Genomic DNA, 14,271 nt, shown 5'->3' on the forward strand with positions numbered 1-14,271 from the left:
CTGAGCAAAGGCATACTAAGAAAGCACTGAGTGTAGCTGACTTCAGCAGTTATTGCCTGGAATTAAACAGGATTAGCTCCTTTTCATTTTTTTTGTTCATTAGCCTTAGTATTTCTGCAGTTAGTTAAATTCTTCTTTGCCTTTGTTGGGTAAGGAGGCTGACAGAGGAAGAAAAGGGCAAAGAGCAATGTTCAAAGCCTCGTTCGCTCTCAGGAAGAACCTTAACAAATGGAGAAGTGAAATTCTTTTCTGAGCTTGGTCAGCGAACTTATGGAGCCCTCCCATGCCGCTGGGCCAAGTAGATTTGGAAAAGTTTAAAATTCCTTGCTTAAGGAATAGATCCTGGTTTAATCTGTAGCTCTCGAGTTACCTCCAGTCATTGATTGCACTCCCCATACGGTTGCTGAGAGAGGAAGAAAGAATCACGTCTCCAAACGGGCTATAGAAGAAGGTCATATTTTTCTGAAAGTCTCCAAGTTTCTTTTCAGGCCTCTTCACGGGAGAATTAAGAAGGTAGTGTCAAAGCCATGTTAGCTCCCCAGGACTACAGTAACATTAGTACTGCAGATCCGCAGCATCAGAAGATTTTGCATGACTATTTTTCCTTTATTACTAATTGCACTTTTTATTTGGTGCTTGTAGGCAGTGCTGTGTCTGTGGCAGCTACCTTAGCAGCAAAATAACTGAGCAACACCGTAGATCTGCTTGTGGCTTTGTATTTATGGGTTTTATTTTTTTGAAAACCATTTTAAGGAATCCTGTGTTTTGAGGACAGGCACAAAAGTCAAGCTACATTAACTTGTCAAGTGGATCAGTCATTAAACACCTTTGTGAATGTTTTAATTCAGAATTAAAGTGGCTTTAATTGGATTTAGCTGATTTTGCTTCCAAAGTACATTCAGGTAAATCAAATTAAGGTTAATTCAGTGTAAAGGCATGGGCAGACATCCTCATTAAGGGTTACTTGGAGCAACTGGAAACAACTGCCCAGCTGCTCCTCAACACCCTTCTGTTCTCATTGTGCTCCTCCTGTGTTCCTACAGCTCAGCTCACAGAAAGGGGAGCCTGCTAGCCTCGTACTACAGTAGGTCACTTCAGATTAATTCTGCCCACCTTAATTAGCAGTCTAGTCTGTTGGCTGATTGTACTGACGTGCACAGGAAGTGCAGTCCTGTTGCGCTTTGCTGACTCTGAAGTGCTGAGCATAGCCTTCATCTGATGCTGTAACTAGTAGCTTGGAAATAACACCACCGTAAACAGCTCCAGCTATTTGTAAATGAATGTGTGTCGAAGCCTGTAGAATACATGCTCTCAGGATGCCTTGGGGGGGCCCTTAGGGTCCTTATTCAAGGATCATACCTGTTGAGGAACAATACTCAAATGTGTACTGGATAATCTTTATGATTTTAGGGACTAGTTTCCTAATTTACAGAAGAAATGTCAGGGACAGCAGACTGAATATAGATAGGAATAGCAAGCCAGCTAATAATTACAGCATCTTTGGAGAAACAGAAGAGATCCCTTAAACTATAATCCCACAATTCAAGGTTGGGGTTGTTTGTTAAAGAACAGGTCTCTTCAAGGAGATGGATTTGCATCCTAAATAACCAAGTATCAATACTAAAGTAAAAGACAGGTGATGAATTCACTTAAATGTGTCATCATCTGTGAATGAGGTATGTAGATGAAGCAGAAAATGATGAAAGTTTTGACACTTCTGCTATGCTTGCCTTGAAGGTGTTCATTTGATTTTTTTTTTTAAAAATAACACAAAATCTTAAAGAATACTAAGTAAATCTGATCGTGCTATATCCAGCTGTGACCACATAATCTTCCATTTACCAAGCAGTATTAGGCTAAATGAAGACCCAGGTGACAGCTCTCCAAGAAAAACTGAAGTACTCCAGAATGTGTCACTGATATAACGACCTAGCTTTTATGGCTCCCACTTTCTCTCTGATAAATGCTCACTAGATATTAATTGTCCCTCCTGTGATAGCAATGAATATAATTCATTCGCGATGATGAACACGGTTCCAGTAATCCAAATGATGTTCTTTTTCCTACTTTTTTTTTCGACAGGAAGCCTCTTATTTGCCAGATATTGACACATTACCTAGATCAGCCACTATGAAAAATGAGGTTCTGCTTATGACAATTTGGCTGTCAAGTTGTGGCCAGGTATCTACAGATCAGTGCAGTGGGCAGGTGCCTAACATAGTGCTGAGAGCAGCCGACATCTACAATGCCCTTGTGACGTGGCTTCTGTCTCTGGTGAGTATGTGCAGTGACTGCACAAAAGAAGGTTCTGCATGATTAAGGGTGTGCTTTTCCCTCCAGTGAATAGGTTCTTGAAATCGCTTTCTTCCAACAGCTACAAAACAGTGGCTACACAAAGGGGAAATTATGTCCTAACTTGTCTTTAAATGCAAGATTTGCTGGATTGTGCCTGTAGTTTACAAAGAGCATGGCAGAGAAGGTAAAAATAAATAAATGTATTAATTTAAAAAAAATAGTGAGGCAGACTCAAAGTAATCAAAAGTGACTAGTGAAAGCAGAGGGCTAAGTATTATACTTTGTCCGCAGCAAAACGGAGACATTTTCATCCATTCACGTGTCTTGACGCTTCTATTTAAGAACAAATCCTTTCTGATAGCCAAGAGGGCAATAAACAAGTGTTGGTGTGTTTTGTCTTAGTTGTCCTTTGGATCACACCTTTTCCCCTCTAAAGAAACCTTCACTCTTCCCATTCATCTGATGCTACCCTTCTCCTCTAAGGAAAACGGGAAGTATTTTTTCTTTCCTCCCATCCTGCATGTTGGCATTATTTTCCCTTGTTAAAGATGTTGGCATACCTATCCATGCGCTCAACGTAAATTCCACCGTGAGTGGACAGCATGCACAAGGCTTTTAAATCACTTAAACTCCACTTAAACAGTATTAATTGTTAATGATGTTCATGCTTCCATTAAAACATTGCCAACGTTCCTTAATGTTAGTTCAGTGCTAATGAAAATTGCCACTTGAACAACCCCAGAGTCTGAATCTTCTATTTGGAAAATAGTTAGCTCATGAACAGCTGCAGTTTGAGGTTTCTTCCCTTTACTCCCACTTAAAATGCCTGAGCTCTGACTTGCAGCAGCTCTCTTCAAGCCTGAAAGGGCATCTCAGCTTCCAGGGTTCAGCGCTGCATCTGCTGAGAGGGTCAAATGTTGTGGTGGACTTTATGTCCAATGCAAACTGGGGTAAAAGCCACAAATTGATTCCAAACAGGTTCCCAAACAGCTGTTGGATAGCAATGAAAATGTCTGCGTTTCTGTAATGAAAGAAAAGTTGAAGCACTTTAGACCAAATTCTCATCTGCTGATCATCTGTGTAATTCCACTGAATCACTGGCTTCCTGGCTTGTGTAAATCAGCGTGCCTTTATTGACTTCCCTGAAGATATGCTGATTTCTGCTAGTGGGGAATGTGGTAGAGATGTGAGCATTCTCCAGTAGCAGAACTACTACAGAAATCCCCGTGTCAAACCAGTATTCAAGGCAGTCAAGGACTTGATAGTGCTATTTGGAGTGATACAACTGACCTATTCCACAGTTTGAAAATGCACTCGCGCCTTGTGTTGAGAATATATTTTTAAAGGCATTTATCTCACTGTAAATAGCTTTGTTTTATGTATGCAGTGAATAGCAGAGCTATTAATCTATCTAGAGACCGTGGTGATGGTGTAAACCATGAGAACAAGGCTTAAGTGGTTTCAGTATTCACCAGAACCCTGGGAACGAATTACAGTCCTGTAATTCAAACTTGCCTGTCTCTTCATCTAGTACACGATCTGGGTCAGGGATCTTTGCCTCACATGGTTGCTGCTCTTTCTTGTGGCTTTGGTTGCTTGTGTCTGACTTTCTGATAGTCCTCTGCCCTCTTTCACCTGCTACCCAAGTTTCAGGATGCTTTGCAGTGCTGTGATGTCTTCCCAGGCTGTTTTGGATATCTTTTCTGTCTTTTTTCTACCCAATGGTAAGGTTTCTCGTGTATTCCATTGCTAAAACGCATCCTGTTTCAGCCTCATTTGGGGCAGCCTTGTGAGCCAACGGAGTGGTCTCTCCTCCTGGAATCCTGTCTCTGGAACAAAACCAATGCTCACGATAAAAGATGCCCAGTGTTCATCTTGGGGTTGGCAAAAGTCCCTTTTTATCCTCCTCAGTTTGGATCAGATATGTATATTGGCAGATAGAATGCCTCCCACACAGGTGCGGACGTGAAAAAATCTGTCAAAAAGAAATCACCTCAAATCTAACTACAAGGTGGATTCACTGGATAGAGACTGGGGTTTTGGCTTTTAGAGATCCCTAACAGGGAAGATGAAGTCTTATTAAAGATGCCTGCAATAGCTCCTCAGAATGGCATAATCACTGAGCACTGGTTTTTGAAATGAGATTGGACTGATTTCATTATCATTGATAAAGGCAGCATGCAGTGGCACGAATGTGCGGTGTTGACAGGGACTCAGTTCTCATTTCTTGTTAGACTAAAGAACAAATGTAGGTTCTTGCTTTCACTTAGTGAAACTGGTGGAAGTCAGCTTGCAAGTCACGAGAGTCCTCACTGAGAAAATAAATCCTATGACTTATCAAAACCTACATGTTATTCCTATTTAATTTGGTCTTTATTGATTTTGCTAGTGGCTAAACCACAGCTAATCCACTAATCAAGTGAGAGTGCTCCCTGGGTTATTGTACATTATGTGACTACTCAAAAGCAACAGAGCAAGATAAGGGGTTACCTTCAGTCTCAAAATACAACCATCTAAAAATGAAATTATGTTCAAATGGATTTACAGGTGCCTCCTGTGAAAATTGAAGGTGGACCCAAAGCTCCGTTTCAGGTGGTAGGGCTACAGCAGGCCTGGCAAGAGGATGGATTGGCCCTATATGCATGTCTGATGCCACCAGATGAATCTCTAGCCCAAAACAGCACCAAAATCCAGAAGATGAAAGTAAGTAGCAGCCTTTACACTTGCTAGTCGTACAGAACTGCCACAGGCAGTTACCGCTATTTTTCACTAGAGACTAGGCAATTCAAGCTCAAATTTCAGTGAGCCAGGACAGAAAAGCATAAGTGCTGCTCTAAATTAGAATGGGGGAACAGCCCAGTACTGTGTGAACTGAAAGACTGCTTACAGCTAATTGCCAACTCAAGCTGTCCTCAGTTATGCTGAATTTAGATTATGTGCAGATGAGAAACCAGCTCTGTATGGCAAAGTCTTTTGTCTCTGCTGCTCATTAGCTGTTAATATATTTTTGGTGGCTGTAACCCCACAGTGCAGGGACTTGACTGAGGAGACACATGTTTGGCGTGTATTATGTTTTGTGCTGTTATATTTTAACTGTGTGAAGAGTGTGGCCTATGAGAGGGAATGTTGTCTTGCTATTTGGCTCCCAAGAGTCAGGACCCAAAGATAGGACCCGAGACTCTGTTCCTTCAACTCTGCCAGACTACAGAGTCTGTGCTGTGCACCAAAACACCAAGCCGAAAGGTCTAGCACAGAAGCTGAAAATCTAGCATGTGTAGGTGGCACAGTGTATTGTAAGGCATGATATGAGCTCGTGGCCTGAAAACAGCAGAGCTGTGAAATGGAACAAAGTAGGGCCCAGAGTTGCTGTCTTTTAACAGAGCTAATTTGAAACAGATTGCATCAAGATGCTCAGAGTATCGACTATTTTGTTCTCCTTTGTGGAGACAGCTTGTTAGGTATTACCCTGAGACCTACTGTGGCCTTGCTACTCTTGCCTGGTAGAGATACCTATACCTGCCTATGCCATATAGTTGGCTCTTGCTGGAAAATGTTTCCAGGCATATTTGGGGAACAGTGATCCTTTTGTACCTGAGGCCTTCTGTGGGTCACTTGCTTGACTAATGATCCTGTTACTGACCAACCTTAGCTGAGACACTGGCCCTATGCTCTGATGGGTACGGTGAGCATCTCCCAGGTGGCTCAAAGCAACCTTCATAGGGGTTGCTTTGGGTTTGGCAAGCTGGGGGTGGATTTCCTACTCCTGAGAATGCCTGCTTCACCTAAACAGCTGCACTGTCTCTTTATCCTTCCTCACTGACTGGTAATAGGAATGTGGAGAGGGATGTGCTAATTCTTGATGCTTCCTCTATGCCGAAAAGATCCTGTAGGATCCAATAGAATCAGAGTGGTTTGGGTTGGAAGGGACCTTAAAGATCATCTAATTCCAACCCCCTGCCATGGTCTAGGACACCTCCCCCAGCCCAGGCTGCCCAAAGCCCCATCCAGCCTGGGCTTGAACACTTCCAGGGATGGGGCATCCACAGCTTCTCTGGGCAACCTGTTCCAGTGCCTCACCACCCTCTGAGTAAAGAATTTCTTCCTTATATCTGATCTAAACCCACCCTCTTTTATTTTAAAGTCATTCCCCCTTGTCCTATCCCTACACCCCCTGACAAAGAGTCCCTCCCCAGACTTCCTGAAGCCCCCTGTAGGTACTGGAAGGCTGCTGTAAGGTCTCCCTGGAGCCTTCTCGTCTCCAGGCTGAACAACCCCAGCTCCCTCAGCCTGGCTCCATAGCAGAGGTGCTCCAGCCCCTTGATAATCCATATAGCCCTCCTCTGGACTCGTTCTAATAGGTCCATGTCCTCCTTGTGGGGGCACAACTTGCTTAAGCTTCCCTTGCTCAGCTGCAAAGAGCATTCTTTGCTCGCAGCTGCCTGTCTATCAGCAGTGAAGATTGAATTTCCCATGATGTGTCATAAAACCTGGAGTATGACAGCTGCGGCTCCAGTGCTTGCACACGTAAATGATTGATGCTGGCAAAAATGTCATGATTAAAACACTACTCAAAAAAACCCCACACCTTTCTGCTAGTGTTTGGGCATCTGTTGGCAGAAGCAGCAGGGCTAATGAGGCTAAGCAGCCTGCTAGGCTGGACAAGGGCTTAGTGTTGATTTCTGTCTCAGGTGACTCAATTCCAGATGTTTTCTGCGAAACAGAGAAAACAGGAATATGGACTAACCTGTCTTCTGTCCAGTTGCCTTGTCACTCTGCTGATCTCAGATGAGCAGCTGACCAGAGCATCAGAACCGATGAGCACTGAGTATGCTCAAAATGTGTATCTGGTGTCAAATAATTAAATGAACTTGAGACGTGCAAGCCCAGGCTGCTCCGAAGGTTTGCTTGGAGCTGGGAAGGATTCTGTCAGAGGTTGTCAGAATGAGCCTTGTGGAGTTTCCAGTCCGCATATAAATTGTAAATGCTTTTTTACTGCCCCATTTCCAGCCGCTAATGTTGCTGTTGAGTTCAGCTAGTGCGCATGGAAGTGAACGGGCAAGGCATTTTGATGGTGTTGCTCAAAGCAAGACTATGTATAACTCTTATTGGAGGCTCTACCGTTATGTCATTTTGATAACGACGACTTTTGTCAGTTTTGCTTTCTTGAGGCGTTTGTAAAGCTGCTGCTCTTTCCCCAACGGAGATTTAAGCTGATAGGAACAACAAAAGTCTTTCAGAAACGTCAGCCCACAGCAGAGATGAGGAAAACAACTAGTCCTAATGGGGAGACTAGTCCTGTCTCCCCACTCCTCCCCGTGAACAGCTTCAGCTGTTGTTGGAGAGAACTGTGGTAGACTTTACTTTTCACACTTAAGTCTTCAGTTTTGTACTGTAGAGTTAATGTACAATACTTTAATGGTTGAATCGGATAATAAAATTATTTTGTTGTGGCATTTACTGATTCTTGTTCTGTTCGTCTCCTGTTGGCACGATAAGAACCAGTTACCAGGGCTTCCTTCAAAATATGAAAATCCAGGAAAAATCAGTGTTTCCAGGCATTATTACTGCATCTACTGACTCCAAGAATGACTACAAAAGTGTAGGAAAATTTTACTTACCTTTTTTTGTATTGTGTAGAGAGGCATACCAGGTAGTATAAATTTTAACCAACAGCATTCTGACAAATGATATTTAATGTTTTTAAAGTGGAGAGTCCAGGGTCCATTTTCAGTGCCAAAGATGGAGATGTACAGACTACACAGCTTAGTAGGTAGATTTTTGCTTATTTGATGCTAGGAAGGAAATGCCCATCTTGGTGTGTCTGTACTTGTATCTTGTGATAGCAGCAAAATGACAGTTGTTCTTGGATTTTGTTCAGATCGTAATATGAATACGATTTTTACAGCAGATGGTGGATTGCTAGAATCTGAGGACCTATCCGTATCAAGAAGGCAAGATTTCACCTTCTCCAGCTTCCCTCACTGATAATTCCCGCCCCTGGTGTGACTGAACACCCTGAGTGTGTTCATCAGTCTCGTTGGCTTTGATGGATGTGATTCTGTGGCTTGGTGCCTGCCCTAGCGTCACAGCTCAAGTAATGCTGGGGTACAGTTCATCACCAGCAACTGGAACAAGACAGCCTGCTGCTTTCACGTAGCTTAGTGTGCTGCTGGTTGCTTTGCGGTGTTTCTTTGGTTTTTGTGTTTGGTTTTTTTTCAGTAACTAGTAACTGGAGGTGAGCTACATTACAGAGCTGTAAGCCATCAGCTCTTTATTTACAAGCTTCTTCACTGCCATCTATGTCTTTCACATGGTTATGAATATAATAACGGTTTCTCAAGGAAAAAGCTCCTGTCCTGAGCAGATTAACTTTTGGCTTATTCAATTATGATGACATCTGTTCCTCTATCAAGTGCTTCTGCAATGTTTTAATCCCATTTCTGTTGCTTTTTTGGGGTTTAGTTTTGCTTGTTTTATTTCAGTGCTCCTTCCAAACAATTGGGAAAAGTGAGAAAAATGTGAATATTCCTGCGTGGTTTTGGCTTCTTGAGTTGTTAGAGCAAATGCTTGTACACCTCTTGTAATTTCTGCATGCAGATCGACAAGCTGCATTTACAGGCATGTCTGATGGGAATTAGATTTGTACAGAGTACGCTTTCTAAGAATCTACTCAGCATTCCCAATTAGGCACGCTAGCACCATGCAGAGCAGTATGGTTCTTCTCTGTACGCTTCGATCACTTAACAATTCCGTGGTGGTTCAAAAGAGCTCACGATCTCTGTCATGAGATTTGGGGCTTTTTTTTTTTTTGCAGACCTTTACTGCTCGAGTTCTAATTTCTAGGTGCTATAATAGAGGATATGGAGAAGATGTTTTGCATAATTGCTAATTCTGTTCATTTCTGATTGGGTTTCATTGAGGTCACCAATTTGTTCTCTGAAAACCTGACTAATTAAGAACAAACTTGAAAGAACAACGGGCTTAGAGGGGAGGTTAAATAATGGAAAAATGTAATTTAGCAGTGCAGTGTTCAAAATTAATGTATCAATATTAATATTAGTATCAATCTTTTTTTAAAATCCTGAAATTAATAAATATTTTCATTTTTATCCCTATGAAACCCTTTGCAAATTTGTTTCATTGTATCAGACTGTTTTGTAACCTGGTGTACGGCATTTTCTCCCTCTTCAAGAAGGATGTATGTATGTAATGTGCTTTGGAGCAGTATTTGTGGGCTGTCAGATGTCATGAGCCAGTTACTTTATACCAGTGTCTGGCTACCAGTCGAAGATTGCTGTGAACTCTCCAGTTATCATCCACGATGGGGTTTTATAGCTGAGCTGTCCACGCGTATCAAGGACTGTGGTGGAAGGGCAATGCTGCTAATCTTCCCAGCCCCTTTACCAAAGGGGTCTTTGAGGCAAGTCCACATGGGAGCCTGTCCCCAAGCCATGGTGTGAGCATGTCACAGTCAGCTGGTGGGCATAACTGGCTGTTGCAGACAACATCTGCTCTCAGGTCCCATCTCTGGTGTCACAAACCCGGACGGTATCGGGACCTTCAGTTCTGTCTTTGGTCCTAGAAGTGGAGACTTTGCAGAGTGACAGCAGGATCGTGGGAGGAGTGTGCTTTCTGTGGGTAAGGGGACAAGTTTAGAAGCTCTGGTTGCAGGGATGCAGGTTGTGATGGTCTGGGAGGCTCAGAGGGGTTAAATTAAGATTTGGTTTGGAGACACTGAAGTGCAGTTGTATGGCAGATGCGTGAAGCATGAGGTTGGGATTGTTGCAGGCAGAAAGAGCTGTTACAGGTACACAGTGCAGCACAGAACAGCGAGCTGCAGTGCCTGTCACCAATGCATTTTAATTGTTGACTTTTTGCAGACTGAAGAAGATCTCCAAGGAATATCCATTTTTTACCAGAGGATTACTGAATTTCTATCCTGTACGTGGCTTCCAGATGTTATCTGGTGGAGACCAGAACTGGTGAATTGCTTCCAAAACCAGCTATATCCACTTGCTCCTGAAATTCCCTCTGTCCTGCTGAGTTGCATCACTACTGTTAGTCCTGATCCTCAGGTACTGTACAGAAATGCTTGGGCTTCTGATTTTTTCTTCTCATTATGTCCAGTAGAAGTCGTTGTTCTTCCCGTGTTACAAGTATTTTCATTTGGTTTAGCTAAGCATTTAAACTCTGTTTGAAAATAAATTCTTCAAAGCAGTGTTGATTTTCCACTGAAGTGCATGAGATTACAAGGACATAGCACCACTTAAAATCAAGTGATTAAACTCGCTTTCTTAGAGAAGTCTGTAGGAACATTCACCTCATGCTGTCTAGAAATAGAATGATAATTAACTTTTTCACTTCTGTCAGTTTAGCAAGTGTTCCATAACAGATATTCAAGTGAATGTAATGTTACAAGAATTCATGTACCTTGGGCTTGCTCGGGGAGTTTATTCCCTGTGGGCATCAAACATTGCTTTTAGGCCTCTAAGTACTTAACTGCCTCTCCCACTTTACTGTAAATATTTATCCCAGCTTTTCAAAGAAGCACTGAATGCTACCTGATTTCCATACCTTTTGAGGGAATGTTCCACTTATTCCTTTCCCATGACATCACCAGCCTTTAATTGATCGTGTTTTTTTCCCAGTATTCCTAAGTCATCAAAAAAACTTGAGATACAATTCCAGGGAATTGTGAAGGCTGCAATTCTGGTTCACAACAAAGTTTAGTTCTGAAAATAATGTAGCATGAGAACTTCGCTGCAATCCCAACCAGATTTGGGGATTACTATTACAATGTGAGAATCAATGCCATGAAAGCTTAGGGGCTTAGCAGTGCACTCAGCAATTTGCCTCAAGGTTTATCCCACTTCTCTGAAGGAAAAGGAGGCTTAATATTGTTGATTTGCAGTCACTGTAGCTTTCAAGTACAGGCAAGTGCAATAAAGCAGGCTGACATACTTGTAAAAGATAAATCTGCTGTATACTTGTAAGGCATAAAGTAAGGCATCATTTAAAACAGTCAGGGCTTTTATGCAAATCCCCTATTAGGGGGATTATAAATCATTAGAAGTTGAACAGCAAGATAGCAAGCACTTTCTGGGGGTAAGTCTTTGCCTTGATGCCATAGAAAAATGAAAGTCAATTCAAAGGCCACATTCTCTTCCTAAGTTCAAATGCTCTGCGCCACCCAGGTTCCCAGGCCTGAATTACACTGAGACCACGATGTATCATGGCTTTTTAATAGATGTGTCTTGCAGTTAAACAGAAAGGCTGACTTCTCTAAGCAAGGCGCAATGAGCCAGCCTCTCAGCAGGCAGCAGCTAACCCTGTTGTCTGCCTGAAGCTTTACAAAGTGGTACCAACTGAGAATGTTCCCAAGTGTCATTAAAATACACCCAGTATAAATTCTACGTGGAAAATTCAGTATCACATTTTTAAACTTCATGGGTCTGAAAACTTTGTACAGGGCCTGTGATCCGTACTTGCTTTTGATTTACTGTATTTTGGAGTGGTGTATGCAAACCTGAGTTGACCAAGGGACCTGCTGCTGTCTGTTGGAAAGGCATACAGTGAATACCCGTTCTTGCTCCAGGTAGCTTAGTCTGAAACACAAGCCCTGGTGGGTGGGTGAAACAAACGGGTAGGAGTGGAGGGAGGAGGAACATCAGGTAAAACTGCCATCTGCTTGTGTGCTGACTAGCTCGGTGTACGGCTTTACATGCAATTGGTAGCAGTTGCTGTAATACACTCAACAAAGTGCTTAAAGGTTAAGCCAAGGTCTTGTTTTCAGTCAATTGTTCTAGTGTTTTTTCAGTCTGTTCTGAACCCCAACAGATTGCTTTTCTCTTGCAATCTTTTTTTGAGGCTTTCTTATTAATACTATGCATGCTGCCTATTAACCTCCGGTAACTCACTTTAGACATGAAGAGTAAACTCACAGAGCAGTCATTAAAACCTCAGGTTAGGTTAGGGGTGGCATAGTCCCCGCAGAAGTCATTAACCACAGTGTTCCTTGTCAGCAAAAAGAGAACTTCATTTTAACAGGGAAGTACTTTTTGCTGTTAAGCCTTAGGATGCAAGCACTAACCCTAGGGACACAGGAAACCTGTAGCCAGCACTGTTGCTTTTTGCCTCTGCTAATTTGTTTCATTAAGGCACACTGCTTTTGTATTGCACTTTCTCCAGTGCTCTGCACCCTGGGGCCCGTGCCCAAAAGGTACAGCCCCACCATCTACCACTTGACATCTTTTTGCACGCTTCCCGGAGCATCTTGTTGAACTCCCAACCTGTACAGATGCATGCCATGATAGAGGAGTCAGGGCACAGCAGGATAGGGTGAGTGATCATGTCAGCAAGGTTTCAGGGAAGGGAACCTCCATCCCTAAGTGGAAGTGAAGGTGATTTTTCTTTTTTTTTTTTTTTTTTTTTTAGCTCCAAGGAATTGCTTTTGTTGCACCTCCTGGTGATCAGTTCCCTACTTGCTCCTTTTTTAGTTTCCCTCCTGACTTCCAGCACAGGTGCGTTTTTTTGTTTTGTTTTGTTTTAGACAGTACTAATTGAAGGCAGGTCTACACAAAGCTCCCTCTTTGCTTTTCACTTAAGCAAAGCTCCATTTTTTTATTCAGTTTTGGCTAAGCAAGGATGAGAATTCCAGAACTGGATCCAGGGCACCAAACTTGCCTTGATGTTGCAACTCAATGCTGCAAAAAGACTTTAAACAGTGGAGACTGAACCAACAGGAAGTTTGATGTGGGAGAGGACTTGCAGAAAGTACAGCAGTTCTTTAATGTGGTATTTCTGTAACACAAATGCAAACTTTTGGGATTTTCCTGCTGGTAAGTTGGTGGCGACTGCGTTACCAGAAGAGCTTTACATGTACAAACACTCAAGCTTGAAAGTTGCAAACTTTTTTTTTTTCCAAAGACTGAAATAACCAGGTAGAACAAGAGCAATGCATGGCTGAGGAAATTAGAAATCACTGTTTCATGCTATGGAAAAGTGGGCACAGATTCTTTGCTCGTTACTTTGTGCACTTTAAGGCACCTAATGGGGACATGCGAGTGCCTGAACTCTGTACGTAGTCTTTGAAGCGGGAGTGAGAAGCATTTCCAGTGACAGCATGCTCAGGGTGACCCTTCTAATTTAGGCACGTTGGTTAAAACCCTGCCTGGGATGCACCTGTTCTCTAAATAGCATGGAGAGAGGGAAGCTGCTTGATGTGAAACTTCAGAGAGGTTGAAAAATCTCCCAGGAGAAGCAGCAGAAACAATGTTTTTGCAACATTCAAAGCAAGAGTAGAAAAAGCCATCTGACAGACTGAGGTGTCCCAGTGGAAGGAGCCGGATCATGCAATGAAGCTTTTTGGATTCTTCACTTCCGACTAGAAATGAGGAAGCTTTTTCCAAACTAAAATTTCGTAACGGGACCAGAACCTTCTAGAGAAGTGGAAGGGAAAAAAGGCATGTTACAGGTGGAAGTAATCCTTAACATTTCCATTTCCTGGTGCTTCCCTCCCTACAATACAGCCCACAGGGCACGTACAGTTGTGAATCTGTATTTTAGGGTCTTCTTGTCAAGCTCGTGCTGAGCTATAGAGTTTGAATGCCGTGATGTTTTTTCACTGATGAGTACCATGGCTTTACCCATGCTGAGTGGCTTCAGCATCTTCCACTGTCTCTTACTCCAACTTTTTAATTCCACTGCTAAAGAGGCTTGCTCAGAGAACTGCTACTTACTACCACATCAGCTTTTCACCTGACACTCTTCAGGCCCTTGGCTGCATGGGCATTGCCTTTCACACCATCTCAAATGTAATAACTGCCGGTATGCTCCGGGTCAGTGCTTCATGGGTGTTGGCCGTTACGCTGTTTTGGATTATTGCCCCATGTGTTCTCCCCTTCTCCTTTCGTGTTGTCTGAGAAGCAGCAAACTAGTAGCTTTAAGCAGCAGCTGAGTTAGGCCATGTAATGTTTC

At 42.8% G+C, this 14,271-nt stretch overlaps 1 protein-coding gene across 1 annotated transcript in view; it reads left to right on the forward strand.

The window, feature by feature from the left end:
• DNAAF8 (dynein axonemal assembly factor 8) overlaps positions 1-14,271 on the forward strand; it is a 96,563-nt gene that overhangs the window by 27,524 nt on the left and 54,768 nt on the right. Inside the window, exons 11-13 of the mRNA XM_035549110.1 lie at positions 2,083-2,274; positions 4,843-4,998; positions 10,176-10,370. Of these exons, the coding sequence (XP_035405003.1) occupies positions 2,083-2,274; positions 4,843-4,998; positions 10,176-10,370 (543 nt within the window). The remainder of the gene's footprint in view (positions 1-2,082; positions 2,275-4,842; positions 4,999-10,175; positions 10,371-14,271) is intronic.

Source organism: Cygnus atratus, chromosome 15, assembly GCF_013377495.2.
Source record: "Cygnus atratus isolate AKBS03 ecotype Queensland, Australia chromosome 15, CAtr_DNAZoo_HiC_assembly, whole genome shotgun sequence".
NCBI classification, from domain to species: domain Eukaryota; kingdom Metazoa; phylum Chordata; class Aves; order Anseriformes; family Anatidae; genus Cygnus; species Cygnus atratus.